Below are 25,134 nucleotides of genomic sequence, written 5' to 3'. Positions count from 1 at the left end.
CCATCTATTTTTCTTTTTAACATTACAGTACCTGATACATAGACAATGTGTGATACAGAGTGCTGGATTGATCAGACTCATCCTGTCTAAGCTAAATATTCACATCTAATCAAAGCAGCAGTCCCAAGGCAAAATGACTTCTAGAAGAATCAATGTCGAAAGAGTAGCATCTCTCTGAGCCTTAAAGGTTTGTTGCTAACTTGGAGGAAAAACCGAGCCAACAAACAATTGACCACAATGGAGCAGAAAAAGAGAGGGCAGCTTTCAGAGATTTGGTGTGCAACACTGAATTTGCTCATCTGGGTCAGAACACTCACAAACATCAAGACTCGTTTTATGAAAATGATGGTGAAATACAGAAGCAGCTAAATGAAAGGTTTACCAGCAGGATAGTAAATCCATTTCTAAGAAGGCAGCATTTAATTCCATCAAAAGTAAAGTAAAAGTGAAGCTTAGGAGATGCAGGACTCCTCACTCGGTAAGAAGGCAGATGAAATTCAACTTTATGCAGACAGTAACAGACCAAAATGCTTTTATGATGCCCTGAAGGCTATTTATGGGCCAAAGACATTTGGTGCATCTCAACTACTCAGTGCTGATGGATTCACATTGATTAATGATACGGACATGATTCTAGAGAAACAGGCTGAACACTTTCATTCTTAACAGACTATCATCAATAAATGCAGAAATTTTTGATCAGTTACCTCAAGCTGAAGTCAATCAATCCCTAGCTGAAGTTTTGAATGCCTTAGGTTCCTTTCATGTGGCAGAACACCTGGTACTGATTCTATTCCAGCTGAGCTCTACAAGGTGGGAGGTCCATTGCTCATCCAAAAGCTGAATGAAATTTTCCAGGTTATATGGCATGAAGAGGTTCTCTCCTAAGAATCTGAGGATGCCCCCATCATCCATCTCTATAAAGGTAAAAGGAATAGATAGTCCTGTGACAATCACAGAGGTATTTCTCTTTTAGTCAATGCTGGTAAGATTCTTGCCAGAGTCCTCCTCAATAGACTGATCCTTCACTGGAAGATGGTCACCTCCCTGGGAGGCCAGTGTGGCTTCAGAAAATATCAAAGAACAGTCAATAAGATGCTTACTGTCCAACAACTCTAGGAAAAATGCCAGGAATAGGACAAGGTTCTGTATACAACATTTGTAGATCTGACTAAGGCCTTTGATACCATCAGTTGTGAAAGTTTATGGAAAACTATGTCAAAATTTGGTTGGCTGAAGCAATTCTTCAGTTTTGTATGTGAGTTCCATGATGGCATGCATGCCCAGGTTCTGGATAGTGGATGATGCTCTTAAAATTTCTGTCACCAGTGGAATTAAACAAGGTTGTGTCCTTGCTTCCATGCTTTTTTAGCATGATGTTTTCAACCATGTTGTGGCTCCATCAGCCAGCACCTCACTATCCATATGTGGAACCATTAGTTACAACAAATGGAGTTTTGAGGACTGTGGACAAGTTTACTTACCTTGGCAGTGTCCTTTCCAAGGAGGTTCACATTGACAATGAGGTTGACATTTGCATTGCCAGAGCTAGTCCAGTATTTGGAAGGCTCCAAAAGAAAGTGTTAGAGATTAGACTGACTACTAAACTGAAATTCTACAGAACTATTGTGCTGACCTCATTGCTATATGCCTGTGAAACCTGGACAGTCTACCAGCACCATGTCAGGAAACTGAATTGCTTCCATTTAAATTGTCTTAGGAAGATTTTGAACATCACCTGGCAGGAGAAGATACTAGATACTGAGGTTCTTTCTAGAGCTAAACTGTCTACCATTCCAACATTACTACAGAGTGTGCAACTACATTGGGCTGGACAGAATGTTAGAATGCTAGACATACACTTGCCAAAAAAGCAAAAAGTATGGAGAACTCACATAGGGCAAGTGCTCACAAGGAGGGGCAGAAGAAACCATACCGGGACAACCTGAAGGTCTCTTTAAGAATTTTAGAATTGATTGTACAGCATGGGAGACACTGGTACAAGACTGCCCAATATGGAGTGCCATCATTAGAGGAGGAAGGCAGAAATGAAGTGACCGAAAAGAAACGTAACATACATAAGTTTAGAGTAAGCACCCCAGATGTTCACATGGACTATTCCTGCCAGATCTGTGGAAGAGCATTCCAAGTTTGTATGGATCTGATCAGTCACAGTCAGATTCACTGTCATTTGTCTCAAACATAGTAAGGTAATTTTGGTTTTCTTCCATAATAAAGGACAAGAATCAACCAACTAATAGTGCCTGATATTGCCAAAGTGCAAAATGTACTGATTCTACTATCAGTAATATAGAAAATAGCTTAACTATAGAAATATGATCAGAAGTTTTCTATTTTTGTCTATATTATCCTCAAATTTTCATCTTTAAATATACGTGTATGACCTGATTTAATTACATCTTAAATATCAAGTGGAAAGAGGGAAGAGGAATGAAAACAAGCATTAATTGAGCATCTATTTATATGCCAGGCAGTTTAACAGTATAAAGTTTAGTAGAAAATGATTACTGTGTGTCAATATATATTTTTCTATATTTCCCTTTTTTGTATCAATTGTTTAAGTAGGTCAAATTTGACATGCTTGTATATATTTTTATTTAATGATGATTTTGTGTTTGTTTAACTGCATAGTTGACTAATTTAGTATGATTCACATACCTATAAGAGTTTCCTATCTTTTAAGATAATAAATTTTGTTGTTTTGTGCAATGTCTTCTGACACTAAAAAAATCATAAAAATAAATAGATATAAGGTTTCTCTATAGTATAAGTCATTTGCCTCTTTTATTTCTTTAATCTGAGCCATATTTTAAATTTTTTTTCCCTTTCCCTTTGTTCCCTTCTTTGATGTGTCAATTTGCTGATTTCCCCCCTCTTTTATTGCTTGTTATAAGGGATGGTTTTCTGGAAAGGAAAGTATAAACTGGAAAATGTAGGTGATGTTAGCACAAAATAAACCAAGAAAATTTATTTAAAATATTAAAAAACAATGTCTTTGTTGATTTGATTTACAGAAAAATATAGAATTTTTCTATCTTCTACAAGAAATATTGGAATACAAGCTATGTTTACAGAAAGGTCTCAATTAGTATGAATAACGTATTCTATGAATTTGCTTCACTGTTCAAATCTGTATTGCATATTTCCTTTGTTGGGATCAAATATTACCTTTTACATGTTAAATACATGTGACCACTTAATAGGATTATTATTTGTATTCATTTGGGGCCTAGTTGTCGCTTTAGCATGATCATTTTATGATCATCATTGTCTGCTCTAAGGTAAGATGACCAAATACTTCATCAAATGGTCCTTGCTCTCAAACATAATAAAAAAACAACTTGTCAACTCCTCAAAATAAGAAGGCATAAATTATTTTCCTATTTAGCTATAATTTCCTTATATCTTATTAGGAACTTCAACAACACATTTGTTGTATTTATAGCAAGACTGTCAACATACTTGTGATCTCATTCCTCACTTGCTAGTTGATGACAAGGATTGTATAATTAAAAAATTAGTTATGGTGGCAGATAGATGGCACAATGGACTCCAGTATTGGCCCTGGAGTCAGGAAGACCTGAGTTCAATCCAATCTCAGACACTTTGACTTTGGGCAAGTCACTTAATCCCACTGCTTCACAAAAAGAAATAATAATACATTTACAAAATGATTCTTAATACTCCTCTGCCTTCTATTAGTCTAATATCACGAGGGTAGAAGAACAAAGGGCCTCAGATGACAGGGTTCATTTTGTATTTTTCTTTGTTCTCTTGGTTGTCATGGTCAAAGAATTTATCACCTAATAGTCAGCATAAGAGTAGTAAGCCTCTTCATAGAGTAAGCTTTTAATATTTATTGTATTACCTTCCATTTCCAGTTTTTAGCCCTATAGGATAATAATAATGATGATGATGATAGTTAACAGTTAGATAATACTTTAAGGTTTGTAAAGCTCCTTATATATATAAAAATCATATTTGAACATCACAACAATGCTCTGAAGTAGCTACTACTATTAATTCCATTTTATAAATAAGGAAATTGAGGCTAGAGAGATTAAGTGATTTCTCAGGGTTAGACAGTTCATGGGTGAGGTGGGAATTGAACCAGATTCTTTGGGGTAGGGGAAAAATAGGACAAAATGAGGAAGAATATTTTTTATATTTTCTAAGAGAATAATATTGGGGGACTGTAGACAAAAAAACTGAAGAAAGTCAAGTTTTTTAACCTTCATTTTACTCTCCCCATCCCCACAACAAAAACAGAACCAAGAAAGAAAAGAGAAATAGTGTACACTCAAATAAAAAACCCAAAACAAAAGAGTAAATCCAAGAAGGGTATCATTACAAGTCTTAGAACAACTAAATGAACTCAAGTACTAGAAACAACAGATTTGGAAAAAGAAACTATATAAAATATCCTGACTAGGATCCTCAAATGGATAAATGATATCACAAGGAATTAAACAGGAGTTGGCAAAATTCAGAAAAATCATAAGGTCAACTTAGTGTTCAAAAGTAGAAACAAAACCAAAACACACAAAAAAAACTGAATGATAATTTAAAATAGGGCTATCCAAACTTACTTTTAAAAGTTTTTATCGAAACAATAGACAATATATTTTCATTTGCCATTTTAATGAGGGCTCTGAGGTAGCTTGACTTTGTTAAAAATATGGTCTTTACCAAGGGGCAGCTAGGGGCACAGAGCATAGAACACTGGCTCTGGAATCAGGAGGGCAAGAATTTGAATCCAACCTTAGACACTTAATAATTACCTAGCTGGGTGACCTTGGGCAAGTCACTTAATCCCAATGCCTTGCAAAAACAAAAAAAGAAAGAAAGAAAAAAAATAAAGTATCACCAAGTTAACTAAACTATTGTAAAACAAGCAAATCCAAGGGACAGACCTAAAAGATACATCCCCAGCATAGCTACCTCAAAATTACTGGCATCCTAGAAAACTATGAAAAAGAATCTATATAATAAATTCCACAAAACTGTCAACATTTCCTCAAAACAGCAAAAATAGCTTTTAACTTCTTGTTGTTTAGTTGTTTTTAGTTGTATTGACTCATTGTGTCCCCTTTTGGTGATTTCCTTGGCAAAGATGTGGCAAAGAGTGGTTTGCCTTTTCCTTCTCTAGCTCTCTTTACAGATAAGAAAACTAAGGCAAGCAGGGCTCAGTAACTTGCCCAGGGTCAAGTTAGTAAGTGTTTGAGGCCAAATTTGAACTCAGGTCTTTCTGACTATAGGTCCCAACACTATATACTTTACTATCTTGCCACAATAGCATCTCTTTCATTACACACACACACACACACACACACACACCCCAAAGGTTAAACATGATTAAGATACATTCTCATTAAATTCCATAAGGAAAAATTGCTATAGGACCAGAAGTGAATTACTTACCAAGTTATACTCAGGATTACTGTTGACTTTTCAAGGAAGATAAGAATAATTAATTACAGAAGTTGGATCACAACATTTATTTACACAATTAAGAAACATGGGTCATAAACATTCACTCAGAAAAACTCAGCATGGAAGGCCCAATAAAAATCATAGAGTAGGTAGAAAGTAGTACAGCCCAATTTCCTCCATATCTACTCCAACAAAGATCAAAGAAGAGTATGAATCCTTTATTTTTAACACATTCAGTTACTACTCTCCTGTTGTTTTTGTTCCTTTACCAAGGCCCCAATCCTTTCTCTCTTTCTTTTTAAACTCTTCTTTATAGTTTCCTGATTCAAGCTTAAGAGTTTATAATGCTTGTGACTCTTCCCTTTTTCAATCTCCCTTGGCTCTTATTCCCTGGCTCTTATCACCCTTGACTCTTATTCTCTTGGCTCTTATCACCACCCCCCTCTCCTGTTCCCTTGTTGAATTGAATATATTTCTACATTTAACTCTTTTACGAGTGTGGATTTCATCAACGAATTTAGATTAAAATTCAGGTGATGCTGGTTCCTCTCACTTGTTTGTATAGACTTCCTTTGGTACAACCTTGATTATATGAGTGAGGTAAATTTACCTGCCTTAGCTCCCTATTGTTTCTAATGTATTCTTTTTTTCAATCCCACTAACATTTTTCTTTCAAGTTCATCAAAATATCACCAAACCATTTCTAGGCTCTCTGTCTTACTTAATTCCCTTTATGACCATCAATGATTTGGCTTCTGTTTCACAAGAAAAAAAGTTAATTATTTGAAATCATTTTGCCTAAATGTATGCTTATTGAACCAACAACTTGTTTTAAGTAATCTATTGCCTGAAAATAGAAGATGCTCAAATGAAAAGTAAAAATAAAAATATTTAGAAACTCAATCTCTCAGAAAAAGAAATGGAACAATCCATAAAAGAACTCGTAAAGAAAAAACCTCTAGGACCAGTTGGATTTAAAACTATATTGTGTCAAGCACTAACAGAACTATTAATTTCAGTACTAAAGAATATTTGCAAAAATAAAAAAGAACATACAAAATAGGAAAGAAAACAATAGATCACTATTTCTAAACAACACAGACACAAACATTTAAAAATAGTAGCAAAGAGGTTATGAGAAAAATAAAATATTTCACACTATGACCAAGTAGTATTTTATATCAGGAATCCATGATTTCTTCAACATTAGGAAAATCATAAACATAATAGACCACATTAATAACAAGAACAAAAATCACGCTATCAACAGATGCAGAAAAAACTTTTGACAAAATACAATACCCACTTTTTTTAAACAAAGGTATAAATTGCTTTTCTTTAATATAGCATTTGTGTATATTATCAATAAAATCTACTAGAAAAAGAGAAATTACATTTAAAGTAACTACAGAATGAATGTATTAAATACTTGAGACTGCCCATCGAGATATAGTCATTAGTCTAGTATATTAGTCAACGATTATTTATTAAGTGCCTATTATATTTCAGAATGTACAAACTCAAGATCTACAGAGCCATTGTGTTGATCTCCTTGCTATATGTCTTGGACAGTCTATCAGCACATGACAGGAACTGAACTACTTCCATGTGAATTATCTTAGGAAGATTCTGAAAATCACCTGGCAGGAGAAGTTGCCAGACACTAAGGTCCTTTCTCAGGCTAAACTGCTAAGCATTCAAACTCTACTTCAGAGAGCACAAGTCAAGATGGGATGGCCATGTTGTTTGAATGCCAAATGACCAAAAAGACTATATAATGGGGAACTCACACTTTAGGGAAAGTGTTTATGGGGGGATGGGTGGGGAGAGTGTCAGAAGAAGCAACATCAGGACACCCTGAAGGTCTCTCTTTTTTTTTAATTAAATCAAAACATTTATTGGAGTGTCTTGTACAAAAAAGTTTCCTGTCATAAAACATATATTACAAATTATTGAAAAAGACATTTGGCATGCATGCATGTATAGTCTTTAAAAAAACATATCTGAAATGATAAAGTCTAGATTATCACATGGTTCTCAAATGCTTTGCATGAATCCATCATCTCTGCTGAAGTTTGTGGGTTTTGCCATGATAACTACTCAACTCAGTAAGTCATTTAACCTTTTTTTTTTTACAGCAGTGTTCATAAAGAATGATCAAGGGCTGCTATATAAATAGAACAAAGCTATCTAAAACTTGCATGGTTAAAACTAACATTCAAGTCAAAAGTCATTATCTTTATGAAAATAGTTTGATGTAGAAAGTGATCTCAGTCATTTGCAGGCTTTTGGGTCATGCTTTTCTTTAATATTTTATTGCTAACAACTTTAGTGTGATAATCTGGGGAGGAATATTGGTCCTGCCCAATCAGTGAAGAATCAAGTTTTCATGATCTTTTGAGTTGCACTAATAATACCTTTCACAAAAGTACCCCCCTCCCCCAATCCCACCCAACCCTTTCCCAATCCTAGAATTTATATTACTTAAAGGATCAAGCCAGGCTTCAATACAGGCTTATCTAGGGTCATCACTGCTACTTTCAACTAATATCATTTTTTCATCTAGACCTTAGCATTTCAAGAAAAAAAAAGGCATTATGTTTTACAAAGAATAATTGTATGTAAATGTGGGCTTATATAAAACAAGGAAAAAAAATCACCTCTGAATTATTTTTTTTTTAGGTTTTTGCAAGGCAAATGGGTTTAAGTGGCTTGCCCAAGGCCACACAGCTAGATAATTATTAAGTGTCTGAGACTGGATTTGTACCCAGGTACTCCTGACTCCAAGGCTGGTGGCTTTATCCACTACGCCACCTAGCCGCCCCTGAATTATTTTTAAAGTGGTATAAAGCTAAGCATAATTAAGGGCAAGTAAAAATTCTGTTTCCCAGGCCTTGTTCAGCATTAAAAAGGGTCATGCTGTTCCAAATTTCCAAATACTCTATTTCCATTTTCCACCAAGGGCTAACATGCAGTCACCAACCAAACTCTCAGCTGAGTCTCCCCACATGAAGCCTAAAACCAGCTATAAAAAAGAGAACAGGGATACTAGGAAAAGGCTCGAAATTTTGCTCCTGGATCTACCCTACTCTCCAAGGACAACATGGTCCAAAAGAGCTTTCCTGGACAGCAAAGAAAAGAAATTGGATAAGAAACTGTCTATTAATCACTTTTTCCCAATACATGCAACAAAAGTTACCAAGAAACTGTCTCCAGTTACTCAGCTCCCACTTTTGACACCTTTATGATTTTATCTAAATGTAAATAAATGCCCTCCTTTCCTGTTTGGTTGGGGTGATTGAACCTCGTGAAGGTCTCTCTTAAGGACTCTAGAATTGATTGTGCAGCATAGGAGATAAAGATACAGGACCACCTGGTATAGCGTGCCCTCATCAGAAAAGGTGCTGTGCTCTATGAGTAAGGCAAAATGGAAGCAGCTCAAAGGAAACACAAGATGTCTAAGTTTAGAGTAACCACCCCAGTGTTCACCTGGACTATTTGTGCCCCACCGGTGGCAGAGCATTTTGAGCTCCTATTAGTCTGATTGGCCACAATCGGACACACTGTAACTTGTCTATTACATAGTGATGTTGTTTTGATCTTCTTCGAGAATGAAGGACAACCAACTATGTGCCAACAATCGTGTGTATGCTAAGCCTTAGGCATCAGAAAAAGGCCAAGAAACAGTCCCTGCTCTCTAGGAATTCCCAATTTAATATGAGGAACATCATGCAAACTATTATGCACAAATGAAAAACTTCGAGATAGGCTCAGAGGGCAGGCACTGAGAGCAATAAGGAATGAGAAGGACTTCTTGCAGAAGGTGGGACTTTATTTGAGATTTAAAGGAAGCCAGGAGATAGAGCTGAGGAGGGAAGAGAGTTCCAAGCATGGGAGACAGCACAGAGTTGTATGGAGTGTTCTGTGCAAGGAATACCAAGGAGGTCAGTGTAACTGGATTGAGGAACAGGTATTTCATTAGGGGACTGGGGCTAGAGAGCGTCAGGTATAAAGAGATTGGAAAAAAATAGTAAGAATGGAAGGAAGTTTTGAAAGCCAAACAGAAGTAACAGAGAGCCAGCATTATTTGTTATGGAGGGTAGCTTGGAATGGAAAGAGACTTGAGGTGGGGGGACCAACCACAGTTGACTGTTGCAATAGTCAATATGTGAAGTGTTGAGGGACTACAGAAATGACAGCAGTGTCAGAAGAAAGAAGGTGTATTCAAGAGATATTAAAAAGGTATAAATGGCAAGACTTAGTGATTGGATTTGGGAGGTGAGACAGTAAAGAGTCAAAGATGACAACCAGGTTGTGAGTCTGGATGCTTAGAAGGATATTTTCTAAAGTAATGAGGAAGTTAGGCTAAGGGGATAGTTTTGGATGAAAGATAATGCTTAATTTAAATGTTTATGGGACATCCATTCAAGATGTCCACTAGGCAGCTGGAGATGCAAGACTCAAGGTCAAGAAAAAGGCTAGAACTAGACAAGCAGAGTTGAGAATCAACTGCAAAAAAGATAAATCAAATTTAGGAACTTGTGAGATCACCAAGTGAAATAGTACAGAGGGAGAAGAGGGTCTAACATAAAACCTTGGGGGGGCTTTCAGAATTATAAGGCATGTCCTGAATGAAGATTCATAGCAATGGAAAAAGAGAAATAGTAGGAAGACAGGTAGAAAACAGTATCATAAAAACCAAAGGGACTGAGAGAAGAATGCCATCAAGGATAAAAACAGAGAAAAGGCAACATTAGATTTAGTAATTAAAAAATAATTAGTGAATTTGGAGAAAGTAATGTCTGTTGAATGATGAGGTCAGGAGCCAGACTGCAAAGGTTTCAGAGAGTGAGAGGAAAGAAATTAGAGGCATCTATGATAGATGGGCTCCTCCAGATGTTTAGCCAAAAAGACAAGAAGATATGGAACAAGGAGGAATTCAACAAGTAAGGGAGACATAAGCATGAAATTAATCTAGCAAAAAAAAAAAACCCAGTTTAGATCAATGGTGTACAGTATATGATAGCAGACACCAAGTTATAAGTTCCAAATGGAAATGTGTCTTAGATTTAAAAAAAAAAAAGTCATATCATAGACACTTATAGAGTTGGGAGAAAGGAAATGCAACTCACAGTTATGGATGGGTAGGAGAGTGTGATGAAACAAAAAGAGAGAGGATCACAAAAGATAAAATGAAAAATTTTGATCACAGAAAATTGAAAACATTTTGCCTTAACAAAATCAAAGGGAAATAACTGCCTCAGGGAGAAAAATATTTGTGGCAAGTCTCTCTGATAAAAGATGGTTATCTAAGGTAAAGGAACTGACTCAAATACATGAGAAGAGTCATTCACCAGGAGATAGTTTGCATTTCTTCCAGAACTCCCTGTTCTTATCCTCCATAACTAAACATGCACTGGTGGAGAAGTAAATTGGTTCAGTCATTCTGGAAAGTCACTTAAAAAGTCAAAAAGTCACTTAACTGTGCATACCCTTCAACACTGTAATAACACTACTAAATCTATGTTCCAAAAAGATCAAAGAGAGAAGGGGATCCATATATACCCAAATATTTTTAGAAGCTCTTTTGTGTTGTAGAAAAATTATAAATTTGAAAGAAATTTGGCATTCATCAATTATGGAAATGGATAAACAAAACAAAAAATATATAAAAGTGAGAAAAGAAAATCCTGAGAAAATTTGTATAAATGATGCAGAATGATAAAAAATAGAGAATAATCATAAAATAGTGATGCAATAAAGAAAATCAATTTGGAAGACTTAAAACTTTTTTTTTTAGGTTTTTGCAAGGCAGTGGGGTTAAGTGGCTTGTCCACAGCCACACAGCTAGGTAATTATTAAGTGTTTGAGGCCGGATTTGAACTCAAGTATTCCTGACTCCAGGGCCCGGTGCTCTATTCACTGTACCACCTAGCCACCCCAAGACTTAAGACTTTTGATTAATGCAATTACCAACCATGTTTTCAGAGAACCAATAATGAAGAATGCTACCCACCTCTTGAGATATATATATATATGATAATTAATACATTAATAAATAACTAATAAATTAGCTTGCTATAAAATACTGATGTCTTTATGAAATTGGTTAGTTGCTCTAGTTCTGTAGCCATTTCAGTTTTTTGCTGCCAGTGTACAAAATTAATTACTTTACTAGCTTTATGGATACTATGAACTTATTTCTAAACAAAAATATAAAAAAGAAACAGGAAAGCTCTTTTTATTAGGTGGGCCATTTTTTTGTCACATAAGTAATACACAATTAATTAACAGGCCTGTTCTCTTATGCCCTCCAGTGGCAAAATGAGTTTGGAAATGGTTTTATTTTAGAAGTAAATGCACAGCATATGTAGTTTCTATCTGCTAAGATCTATAGTTATAGTGAACTATAATATGCAAATTTTCCTTTTAAAAAATCTGCTTGAGAAACTCTTAAATGTAATATATATATATAATTTTTTCAAAAATCATCCTTATCAAATCCAAAGTCATTGAAAAAATTTGATAACAAAAATAAAACCAAAGAATGTATACATTCAACCATGTGAAAAAAGAGTAACAAATTTATACAGATCAAAATGTAAGAGGGTTGGGGAGGAAATGTGGTGGGCTCTCAATTGATAATCATTTAGCATTTAGTATATGTCTCAGTTGTGTGTTAGGAGCTAGTAATACAAAGACAAAAATGAAAATTCCTATCTTTAAGGAGATTATATTCTATAATGAGAAGTAACATGTAAACACATACCAGACAAAGATAAGGTAACTGGGGAAAGACAGTCTGAAGAAAACATTAGTTGAGAGAGAAGAGGATCAGGAAAGAAGGTGGGACTTAACTATACTTTGAAGGAAATGGGAGTCTGAGAGGCAGAAGTGAAAAGGAAATGCATTGCAAGCTAGGGGACAATTTACTCATATACAGAGATAGGAAATGGAATGTCATATTAATTTAACAGTTAAGAGGCAAATTTGGCAGGACTGTAAAGAGTAAGACAGTTATGAAAGGCTTTAAATGCCAAGGAGTTGACATTTCATAGGGTTCCCTGCCCTCAAGGAGTTGATGTTCTATAGGGCTAAAAACTTTCATTTTGCACACTTTCATTTTGCCTCCCAGGAGCACAAGAGAACAGGCCTGACAATTCAAAGGGGAATTATGATCTTCAAAATGATACATGTAAAAAAGGGCTTTGCTTTTTTTTCTTTATTTTTTGCTCGGCAATAAGTTCAATATCTCCAAAAATTGATTGGTTTGAGGTTTTCCCTCAAAAGCAGAAATCCAATAAATTAGGCTTGTACAGTATTAATAAAAAACTCAAGAGACTAAAGAACCAGAGAAACCAAGCAACTATGAACCACTGAAGTTCACTGAGCAGAAGAATGACATGATTAAGCCTGTGCTTTAAGATCACTTTGGCAGCTGAGTCAAGGTGGACTGGAGCAGTTGGGAATACCTGAAACAGAGACAATCAATGAGATGATTTTTGTAATAATCTGGGTCAGGAGGGATAAAGACTGAAATTAGAATGTTAAGCTGCATTAGTCAAGAAAAGGGGGACTGATAGGAGATTGCACAGAGGTACAATTGACAACTGACAAGATTTGATAGCAAGATTTATATAAAAATTAAGGAGAATCAGTTGAAGATGACCACAGAATTGCCTACCTGGGAAAATGGTACCTTTGACACAACGGAGGATGAAAAAGGGAAGGTACTTAGAAGGGGAAGGGAGAAAGACAATACTATTTCAGACATTTTAAGTTTGAGATATCTACAAAATATCCAGTTCAAAATGTCTAATAGACAAACGATCATAGAAGATATCTACTGGAGTAGATGGGAGGGGACAGTTATCAAGGATATAAATAGAGAACCTGGCTATGGCAAGGAGAAGGGCCATTTCCTTTATTCAAGTCCAAAAGTAAAGGAAGAAAAAATAAATATTGATGTTAAGTGGGGGTTGCGTTGAGGCAATATGAAAGCTCAGGGAGCCCTGGACAGATTAGAATAGAGTAGGAGATTTGAGAAGAGAAGGTTTAGATAGGAAAAAGAATTGCCTTATTGCAGTGAGGGCCCAGTTGAGGGTAGCTAACAAATCTGAAGAGGACACAATTAACAGGAATTGGTTTCCTTCAGCACCATTCAGTAGCATGTTAAGTAGTACTAGTATGTTAAAGTTAATGTACTCATCTTTTGTGGTATGTTTCACAATCAATAAATAATAAAAGCTTTAGCTAAAGAACAATAACTTACAATTTTCAGGAGTTTGGGGGGTTGCATCAGCCTAAATACTTTCAAAACTGTTTTTATCCTCTTGTTCATATTTCTTTATTTGTTAAAGTGAAAATAAAATTTATGGTTAAAAACTACATCTCTTCAACATAATCACCATGATTTCAAATCTATTTGATTCCTGATTTATCATTTCTTCCTACTTTTTTTTTTAGAGAGAACCCCCCCCCCCCCCACTATATTTCAGTCTGTTTTCAGATTCCAATGGCACTGTCTCTGGGATGAGTTGCCTTCCCCATCACAGCCACCAAAGAAGTTGCTTCAATATTTTTTCCACAGCTTCTATTGCCAGCTGTTATTTTCCTCCACTCTTATTCCTCTCCACTCTTATTTATTCTATTCTGTCTCTTCTTTCACCCTGTTCCTGTTCAGAAGTGTGTGTTGTATCTGAGTACCCTCTCTCACAATCTTCCCTCTCTTCTATTGCCTACTCCCCCCTTCCCCCTTCTCCCACCCAGCTTTCTATACCCTTAAGAAAGTGTGTATGTTATTTCCTCTCTGAGCCATTTATGATGAGAATGAAGGCTCACTCATTCCCCCTAGTTTTCCCCGTTCCACTCCACTGTAAGTTTTTTCTTGACTCATGTGAAGTATCTTAGCTCCTTTTCCCTCTCCTTTCCCTTCCTCCCTGTACATTTCTTTATCACCCATTGACTCCATCTTTTTACTATATTATCCCATTATATTCAGCTCCTTCTTGTGCCATATATATAAATACACACACACACACACACACACACACACACACACACACACTCCTTCCAACTGCTCTTATAAATGAGAAAGTTCATATGAGTTATCAGTATCGTCTTCCCATGCAGGAAGACAAACAGTTCAACATCATTAAGTTCCTCATAATTAGTCCTTCCTGTCCGCCCTCGGTATGGCTCCAGAGTCCTGTACTTGGAGATCAAACTTTCTGTTCAGCTCTGGTTATTTCAATAGGAAAGTTTGAAAGTCCTGTTTCAATGAAGGTCCATCTTTTCCCCTGAAAAAGGATGATTAGGGGTGGCTAGGTGGTGCAGTGGATAGAGCAATGGTCCTGAAGTCAGGAGTACCTGAGTTCAAATCTGGCCTCAGACCCTTAATAATTACCTATATGTGTGGCCGTGGACAAGCCACTTAATCCCATTTGCCTTGCAAAAAAAAAAAAAGAGGATGTTCAGTTTTGCTGGGTAGTTGATTCTCAGTTGTAAACCAAAATTGCTTTCCAGAATATCATATTCCAAGCCCTATAAGCCCTTAATGTAGAGGCTGCCAGATCCTGTGTAATCCTGACTATAGAGCCATGGTAGTTGAATTGCTTATTTCTGGCAGCTTTTAGTATTTTCTTTTTGACTTGGGAGTTTTGAAATTTGGCTATAATATTCCTGGAAGCTTTTCTTTTGGGATCTCTTTCAGGAGGTGATCAGGGAACTCCCTCAATTTCTATTTTAACCTCTTCTTCTAGAATCTCAGGGCAATTTTGCTGTATTATTTCTTGAAAAATGAAGTCTAGGCTTTTTTCCTGGTCGTGACTTTCAGGTAGCCCAATAATTTTTAAATTCTTTCCTGGATGTTTTTTTCCAATGAGATATTTCACATTTTCTTCTAATTTGGGTTTTTTTTTTTTGGTACAGTTTTCTTTCTGAGTTCCCGCAAAAACTTTAGTTCCATTCTGCATTTAAAGGAGTTATTTTCTTCAGAGAGCTTTTTTATCTCCTTTTCCAGCTCGCCAATTCTGCTTTTTAAGGCATTCTTCTCCTCATTTGCCTTTTGTGTTGCTTTTTTCCATTTGGCCTAAACTAGTTTTTAACATATTATTTTCTTCAGTATTTTTTGTATTTCTTTCACCAAATTACTGACATGGTTTTCATGATTTATCTGCATCACTCTCATTTCTCCTCCCAATTTTTCCTCCACCCTCCTTAATTGCTCTTCAGTCTTTTTTGAGCTTATCCATAGCCTGAGCCCATTTTCTATTACTCTTGGAAGTTTTGGGTACAGAAGCTTTGATTTTGTCATGATCTGAGTATATATTTTGATCCTCCATGGGACCAAAGTAATTTTTTATGGTCAGAGTCTTCTTTTGCTGCTGTTTGGTCATTTCCTCAGCCTATGACTGATTTATCGTACTTCCAAGCCTTTTGGGGGTTTTTGGAGGACCATCCACAGGGACCTTAATTACTCCAAGGTCTTATGAGAAGCTCTGACTGCTCTCTTGCCTGTGTTCAGGCCCTCCCCTCCATCCTGGAGCTGTGAGGATGGTCCCTACTCGGCTATAGTGGTATTGTGGGGGCCCAAACTACAACCTGGATCTCAGTATGGGCAAACAGCTGAGTCCAGCCCCAGGGAAAGCAGAGAGACCTCTGCATTCTCCCCCAGTCCACTTACCCTCTATGGGCTGAGAGCTCTGGATATGCTGGGTAGCTCTGCTAACTCCTGCTACAGGTTCTCACGACAGGGCTGCTCTGAGGCCAGCACTCTGCTCTGCACTCCCTCTGTTGCAGCTGAGTTCTCTCATCACCGCTTTCTGCTGTCCCTGATGATCCCTGGGCCAAGAGGTCTGGAAACTGCCTCCTCTGCCATGGACCTAGGCTGCCATGGACACAGCCTGGCCTGGCTATGCTGCATTGTGGCTTTTTACAACTCCTGGTCCTGGTGGAATAAACCTTTCCTGCAGAACTTCTAAGTTGTCTTGGACTGGGAAATTGTATCACTCAGTCTTTTCTGTGGGTTCTGCCCCTCTAAATTTTGGCTAGGTCATAATTTGACAGCTTTTAGAGTTATTTGGGGAATGAGTTTCTGGGAATTCCTGCCTTCACACCACCACCATCTTGGTTCTGTCCTCTGAAGCCCTCTTCCCACTTTCAATCTAAGTTAATGTGATTTAATAAATGCTTTAAAAGTCCACCAACTAATTAAGAACTTCAACACATCCTATGTACAAGTCAACCTGAAGAAAAGAAAGTGAGAGTTAATTTATGTCCTCATGGAAGCTTCAGTCTTGTTTTGTCCAACTAAATTCCTTTAAGTTATTTCTTCACTTCTGAGAAGTTGTAGAAACAAGTTATATGCACGTAAGAAAATCTACATAACATTTTAAATGCCAAATACGTGATACAGACAGTAAATGCAAGCATGAAGACATGAGAGTAGAGTCTAGGTGAGGGAGGGTGGTATTTATGCCAGACCTGAAAGGAGTAGTAGATTTCTGACAAAGAACAAAGAGAAAGATACTGAAGAGAGGATTGGCTTGTAAAAAGAAATCTTAAAGGTAGAAAAATGCAAGGCTGGTGACAAGTACAACTGTGAGTAGTACAAGTGTGGAATACCGATTAGGATGCTGGTTTTCAATCTCAGATTATGACCCAAATTAAGACTGTTGAAAGTCCAGAGAATAGGAAAGAATGCTCAAAAAAATTCATTTCTCAAACTCCTGGTGAAAGACTGAGTCAAACGGAGGTTGATGGGAGAGATAGCAGCAAGGAGAAGCTGGCTTCTTATCCAGTCATAACAGTCATGATACCCTACCAGAATGTAATGCCATCATCATTCCAAGAGATGATTAAAAAGAAAAAAAACAAGAACTTATCTCTGATTCTTGCCCACATTCCAAGGGGTAAGAGTAGCAAGCCTTGGGACAGAATAAATTTGAAAACTGAGAAATTGTGAAGCCTTTTTAATTATATGAACCATTTTATTTGCCAATTTCATCAGTTTAATGCCAGAATAGATTAGATCTACTGGTATAGAAGAGTAGTAAAGTCAAGTCTCAGCAGAACAATGATCAAAGACGATTATAAAGGATTTGGGATCAAAAAATCATCTATATTGAGAAGGGACTATGGAGCCTGAAAGCAACCCAAAGCATACTATTTTTCAATTTTTTTTAAGTTTTTGCAAAGCAATGGGGTTAAGTGACTTGCCCAAGGCCACACAGCTAGGTAATTATTAAGTGTCTGAGGCCAGATTTGAACTCAGGTAATCCTGACTCCAGGGCTGGTGCTCTATTCACTGTGCCACCTAGCCGCCCCTATTTTCAGTTTTAAAATTTTGTTTTATGCTTAGCTTTTTTCCCCCTCTCATGGCTTTTCCCCCATTTTTGTTCTCATTCTTTTTTCACAACATGACTAATATAGAAATATGTTTAACATTGTTATACATGTATAAGCAATTTCAGAATACTTGCTGTCAAGGGGAGGAGGAAGGGGAGAGAGGGAGGAAGAAAAATGTGGAACTCAAAACCTTATAGAAAAATGAATGTTGAAGACTATCTGTACATGTAGTTGGAAAAATAAATTAATTTAAAAAATAGTAGCAAAGACTAAAAAATAAGTAGTCTTGAATGTCAAGCTAAGGAATTTGAAGTTTATCTTTTAGGCTAGGGGTATCAAATAAACAGCCAACAGGCAAGCTGCTACTTAAACCAGATTAAAATAGTACCTAGGAATTATTTAACTAAACAAATACAATAAACAAAGATAACATTACATTTTTAAATTGTCAATATATAATCTGTAGGAGTGATTTTGATACTCAGGAGGTAATGAAGTCACTGAAGATTTTTGAGCAGGGGAACAACATGATGAAAGTGTGCAGGGTTGTTGGCAAAAAGAAGGTCTAAAGCAGGATCAGACTATAGCAGTAATGTAGGCATGAAGTGACAAGATTGATGTCACCATGAATAAAAAGCGATACATTTTAAAGAATCTTAGAAGAAAGGATCCCAAGAATTCTGAGGCTGACCCGAGACATGAAGAACCAAGGAGAGCTGTTAAAAGTTGCTGTTGTAGAGGTGGCTAGGTGGCCCAATGGATAAAGCACTGACCCTGGAGTCAGGAGGACCCGAGTTCCAATCCAGCCACAAACACTTGATACTAGCTGTGTGACTTGGGCAAGTTACTTAACCCCATTACCTTGCAAAATCAAAAAATCCCAAAAAACTGCTGTTGAAAAGGTAAGAGGTGACAACACAGGATAATAAGACAAGATCTAGAAAACATCAAAGGCTGCCTCATTTTTAACAACATATATTATAAAGTTGCTACAGAGACTTTCTAAACATAACTAAAGTAGCAAATATATCTAATATAGAAAAAATGAATGTGTTTTAAGTAAATACTTTGCAGATGCATTAATGTAAGTGGCATCAAAGAAACATTACATATATTTAATTCTACACAACTAAATCTAGAAAAATAAATCAACTGGCTAAGATTACAAACTGACAAAAAATTCTTACTTGCATTTGCAAAGATTTAAATATTACATACTAAGATAATGTAAACATTCTTTAAGTCTTATTTCCCTTTGCAAATTTTCAAATCACATTCTAATAGGAATTGATTTGGGAATTCACTGATGATAGCTTCTTATTAAAAACTACAAACAAATTATGGAGGTGGAATGGGGAAGAGAATGGAAGGAAAAGAATATAAACATGCAGTTGAAAGTTAATAAAAGTAACTACAGCGATTATGATTATAGTATTTTGCTAGATGCAAAAGTGAAACCATCTAAATAACCATATAGCAGATGTTTCTAAGACTGGATCCATAAATTGGATTTTTAAAAATTTTTGATAACTGTAGTGCAATATAATCAGTTTCCTTTGTAATCCTATGTATTCTGCATTAGAAACATTATTGTAAGAAGTGGTCCATAGGTTTCACCAGAAAGACAAAAGAATTCATAAAAGGTTAAAAAAAAAACATGACTGTAGAGAACTTCCTTGGGTTATCTATTTCTTTTAGGCAGTATTCCTCTTTAACCAAAAGAATTTGCCTAAATGAATGTCACTTATAAACATTTGCAATTTTAAGTGAAAAAGAGTTTTGTCATTCCTTCATTTTAGAGAGAAATCTATGACTCCAAGAGGTCAAGTGACCTGTCCAAGGTCAAAGAGCAAATTTGTGGCAGCTATGGAACTTGAAGTTGGATGGTCTGATTCTCACCCCAAGGTTCCTTCTACTATACAACACTGTTGTTCTTAGTATTAATTAATTCAGAAGATTTTGGTTGCCCTTATCCAGAAGTCATTAAGTCAGTTTTTATTATATTCAACTTAAAAGTCTTTTTGTGCTTTAATTCAACTTCTCTAGAGTTCTCTTCATTATTTTAGGAATCATTCAAACATCTGAAACAAAATGAGCCATCAGAATCAAAAGTCAAATCCTTGCAAGGCAGTGGGGTTAAGTGTGACTTGTCCAAGGTCACACAGGTAGGTAATTATTAATTTCTGAGGCTGAATTTGAACTCAGGTCCTAGTGACTCCAGGACCCATGCTCTATCCACTTTGCCACCTAGCTGCCCTGCTGGTACTATTTTCAATTTAAATGGTAAGGGACTACTTAAATGTTAGGGAGGAAACCCTCACAAGAGGGGTATACTGCTTTGATGTAGGAAACACTTATGGGATATTCAATTCATTTTACTTATCTACTACAAGTAGGACACTGGGCTAAAAAACAATAATTGTAAAGATGGATGTTAAATCAAGAAGGTTTTCAAATAAGTTAGAGAAATTTCAAACTTATTTTAGATTTCCATTTGAAATATTCAAACATACTGTTATAATAGGAAAGAAATTTAAAAATATGCAGTAATGGTTTAGTTGACTTCACAGTAAGTCAACCATTTAATAAATACTTAGTATAATGCTTGGCTCATAGTAAGTAGTTAATACTTTTCATTAACATATATATATATATATGCAGGTAGAATTGGAAGAAAGTTATAGCAAGAAGAAAATCTATGAAGGAGCTGTAAATGAACAAGGACCAATACCGGGGTTCAGACAGAATTAAAAGTAGTTCAGTTTACATAAGGTCAAGTAATTCAAAATTTAGCCTTTCAAGGAAATATATATCCAAGGTAATTTCAGGTTCTCCAGTTCTACCTTTGAAAGCAATATTGGTTGTAGAAATAAGTTCCTACAAAGGGAAGCAAAGAATGAGCTTAGTTCTAAGAGCAAACAACCTAACATAATTTCTTTTAGAATCTCTCAGACCTTTCCCCTTAAAAACTGTTCAGGTTCATATCTTAGTCTAAATTTAGTCATCTCCAACTCTGATTTTTTCCCTGTGATAAAATCTGGTAAGTGAAATGAACACACTGAAATTCATGTAAGCCCTTATTAAAGAGAGGGAATATTATAGGATTTAGAGCAAGAAGGAACCTTAGAAATCATTGATTATAAAAGATATTGAGGTCATAGAGTTTAAACAATTTGTCCAAGGTTACATAGGTAGTTAGCAGCAGAGCTGGAATCATTGATTTGGGGAGACCCAGTGCTCTAAGATCATCTCAATTGCCTCTCTGCCAATACACACACACTGAATATCAAGGAGAGTCTGGAGAGTAACTAGGAAATTATGGCAGTTTTTGGACAGGTCAAGGCTGGTAAAATGAAAATTTAAATTCTGGGAAACTTTCAATATAGGAACTCCTGCTGTGGAAACCTCCTCCTCCTCCTCTGAGACAAACCGGAAGTTTACCAGTCACTTAAAAATGTTAAAGAATTGTATGCCCCATTTTTCCTTGGAGAGTTGGGAGAGGCCTACTGGTATGCCTATTATGTAGGTAAGTCTGAGGAACTGTTTTTTTCCTCTTATTCTTTGTTATAAGGGATTGCTATAAGGGAACAGTGAGGGGAGGACTTCATCTAGACCAAAGTAGGTATTATATAAATAAAATAGCAATAAAAATTTATTTAAAAAAAAAAGAATTTTCTGGGGCACAGATAGATGAATTACTTGTATGATGATCAATTGTTAGCATATGCTGGAGTCAGGAAGTAACCAGGTCTTTTTGATTCCAAGGTCATTTTCTATCTACTATGCCAATTTAAGCTAGCTAATTCATATAATATGCTATCCAAAATATGCAGCTGCATTGGTTAATAGAACCAACTCTTGATTAGCTATAAAAATGAAAAGGTAGGAAAAAATAATGGTATAAACAATTCAAAAGTATATTCAAAATCTTTTTCAAAGTACTTGTATGGTTTGGGGGACCAAGAGATCTATATTATAATGGTTGTGTTTAACATTAAAATTACTTTGCATTTCTTAACTACTAAAGGAGGGAGATATAAAGTATGATAAGTGATTAAAGGAAAGAAGATGGAAATTTAAAATCTGTCCCAAGAGTAAAAAACCTGCAGATTTTATATATATATTATATATACATATCTATATTAAAGTATGTAGGTATGCTTATATATAATATATGTAAATACTCATAATACAGAAAATATTTTATATATGAAAAAATTAGCTTCAATGAAACATATTAAAATTTCTTAAATGGTTTTCAAAAAAATTTCCAAACAGAATTTCACTAAATCTAATTTAGCTTAAAATGGGAATGCAAATGAATGTCAAAATGATCAGATTAGGTATGGTATGAAGCCAACTCTAAGAAAGACTATACTAAATTATATTGGTTTTTATGTGAGAAGTCTAACTCAACAAGTGCATTAATTGTTTTTCTAAACAGTAGGATTTGGGTTCCTGAGCCCAGCCAGTTGATCATCATTCAAAGACCCAATGGACAAAACAAAGTAGTGATTATGGAAATCCACAAGTTAAAATGACTCAAAGCAACTGTCCTGACAATAGGTTAATGATATCAGTAAATAAGAAACAGTACTTAAAAAAATAGGCTATCTTCAAATATATGTACGATATAGATTTGCTTTGTCACGAATCTGCAAAAGTAACATGTATTAGGGACAAAAAAGTGTGAACACTAAAAATAGAACACTGATAGGGAAACATAAATAAAAGGCTAAAAATGATTAAAAAACAGCAACAGATTTTTTTTTTTAATGGGAGGATGAGAGACAGGAAAGGATAAGAGATTAACCAATATCATAGGAAAGAAGGCTCTAGCACAGGTACACTAAAGGAACAGCTGAAGAGAGGGAGAGGGAATTGAGTAAGTAACTGAAGAATATATAGAGATTGAGGAATGGGTGGGGGAAGGATGAGTGAGAGGGGCAAAGACTTAACAGCTGATACATGCTCCTGGCAAATTAAAAAGAAACTGGTCCAGCAGCTGAAAAGGAGATCCAGCAGCTAAAGGGGATAAGTAGAACATGTGTTGGAGAAACATGCCTGACTGATGAAAACAATATCAGGTCTGTTAGAAGGAGAAGAGGCCTTTGGGAATTCACAACTACATTGTTCAAAAAACATCACTATTCCTCATCTTTTCAAATATGAATCTTCAAATTTCCATTTGTCCATTTACTTCCTAATACAAAGAAGATATGGCAAAAACCAAAAGGCCCATTTGGGTGAAAAAGACCAAGTAACCTGGGTTCTGGCAGTGTGTTTTGCTGACTGCTGGAACCAAAATGTTTGATTAAAGTTAAAACACGATAGTTAAGATCAATTACCTCCTGTTCTACAGCATCTTGTCCTTCTTTTGTGCTTTTTCCGCTTTTGCCCGCTTTTGCTGGTTCCTGAGAAAACATCAAGTAAGAATGGTTTACATTTTTGAATTTGCAAAACCCTTAAAAGTTTTAAAACTCAAGCACCTATGCAATGATCTCATTTCAATATCAAAAGTTCTAAAATCTACTACTCTTTAGAGATATAATTGAGTACATTTCTTTATTTTAAGTTGTTATCAAAATTACAAAAAAAAAAACAAACAGACCCAAAACACCAAACCAAGATTTATCCATCCTTTTATGGTGCTATCTATGGACGTGGGTTTAAAAAAAAAACAGTCCGCTTCCTTCTTCCCTTTCCCCAAACTCCAATGATGGTGGTTTCTAAGGTGACACTAAAATGCTATACAGAGCCACCTGAAACCAAAACACAAAAAGCAAACGCAGCAGAAATAGATGCATCCTCCTCCTCTTCCTCCTCCTCCCCTCTTCCTCCTCTCCTCCTCCTCCCCTCCTCCTCCTCCCCTCCCCCCTCCTCCTCCTCTTCCATCCCTCCTCCTCCTCCCCTCCTCCTCCTCCTCCCCCCTCTTCCTCCCCCCTCCTCCCCTCCTCCTCCTCCTCCCCCCTCCTCCCCTCCCTCCTCCTCCTCCTCCCCTCCCCTCCTCCCCTCCCCTCCTCCTCTCCCCTCCCCTCCTCCCCTCCCCTCCTCCTCCCCTCCCCTCCTCCTCCTCCCCCTCCTCCTCCTCCCCCTCCTCCTCCTCCTCCCCTCCTCCTCCTCCCCCTCCTCCTCCTCCCCTCCCCTCCCCTCCTCCCCTCCCCTCCCCTTCTCCTCCTCCCCTCCCCCCTCCTCCTCCTCCCCTCCCCTCCTCCTCCTCCCCCTCCTCCTCCTCCCCCTCCTCCTCCTCCTCCCCTCCTCCTCCTCCTCTCCCCTCCTCCCCTCCCCTCCCCTCCTCCTCCTCCCCTCCTCCCCCCCCAGGCTAGCCTCAGGGTTTCGCAGCGCCCGGAGGTCTCCCGGGGCACACAACTCCCGAAGAGTGTAAAAGCCCCCAGGCTACTGCGCAGAGCCCAGGAAGTCGGGGGCCGGGGCCGGGGCCGGGGCCGCCAACCCTCCGCGCCGGGTCCGCCCGGCACCCCGGCCCGGCCTCCTCCTCCCCTCCGCAGCCGGCATCACCCGCGCCGCCCCGCCGCCGCTCCGAGAGGGTCTGGGCGGGGGAGGCGCCGCCTGGGGATGCCAGATGCCGTTTCCCGGGGCGCCGGCGCCCCCCCCCCCCCGCCCGCCTCGGCTTCCAGGACAGTCTCTGCCGGCTGTCACCGCCCGCTCCCCGGCCCGCCGGGCCCGCCGGGCGGGGGGCTCCGCTCGCCTCAGCTCTGCCAACTCGGGGGGCGGGTGACCCGGGGTCGGGCTGGGTCCGCAGGACCGCGGCCCGGCCCGGGGCAGAAGTTGTCGGCGACTTCTGGGCTGAGGGGGCGGCGCCCGGCCCCGCACTAGGCCCCGTCCCCACCGGGGCAGTTGCGTGCTCTCCGCCCGCCGCCCGGCCCGGCCCCCAGTCCCCATCCCCTCCCGGCGCTCCGCGGGCGGCCCGGGCCCCGGACTCACTTTCTCCTTCTTGTTTTTATTCGGCATGGCTGGTGCGGGCCGCCCGCCCCCGCCGCCTCCTCCTGCGCCGCCGCCTCTTCCTCCTCCTCCTCCTCCTCCTCCTCCTCCTCCGCCTCCGCCACCGCCGCCTCCAGCAGCAGCGCCAGCAGGAGCAGCAGCAGCGCCCCAGACGCTGCCTCCCGCTGCCCTCCCGCCGCCTTCTCAGCCGCCACCCCCGCCGCCGCCCGGCCGGCCACTGAGTCCCTCCCTAGCCCTCTCTTCCCCTTTTCCGAGCTCCCAGAGGCTGCAGCAGCCGCGGCGGCGGCGGCGGCGGCGGCGGCGGCGGCGTCTCCTCGCCCCTCCCCCCAGCCCCGACCGCCCCCCTCCCCTTCCCCTCCCCCTTTGGTAGCC

At 38.3% G+C, this 25,134-nt stretch overlaps 1 protein-coding gene across 8 annotated transcripts in view; it reads right to left on the bottom strand.

The window, feature by feature from the left end:
* The window catches only part of PPP2R5C (protein phosphatase 2 regulatory subunit B'gamma), a 252,300-nt gene extending 227,487 nt beyond the window's left edge, over positions 1-24,813 (bottom strand). For 6 of the 8 annotated variants that reach the window (XM_074213097.1, XM_074213094.1, XM_074213102.1 and 3 more), the window contains exons 1-2: positions 24,745-24,813; positions 23,151-23,216 (exon numbers count right to left, since the gene is read on the bottom strand). In XM_074213097.1, the coding sequence (XP_074069198.1) occupies positions 23,151-23,216; positions 24,745-24,771 (93 nt within the window). In that variant the 5' untranslated portion in view covers positions 24,772-24,813. Of the gene's footprint in view, positions 1-707; positions 910-23,150; positions 23,217-24,744 lie in introns of those variants that run through there. The other 2 variants (XM_074213108.1, XM_074213099.1) reach the window with 2 other exon arrangements.
* Between the last annotated feature and the right edge of the window lie 321 nt (positions 24,814-25,134).

This window comes from Macrotis lagotis, chromosome 1, assembly GCF_037893015.1.
Source record: "Macrotis lagotis isolate mMagLag1 chromosome 1, bilby.v1.9.chrom.fasta, whole genome shotgun sequence".
NCBI classification, from domain to species: domain Eukaryota; kingdom Metazoa; phylum Chordata; class Mammalia; order Peramelemorphia; family Peramelidae; genus Macrotis; species Macrotis lagotis.
This window is presented reverse-complemented; position numbering and strand designations above follow the sequence as displayed.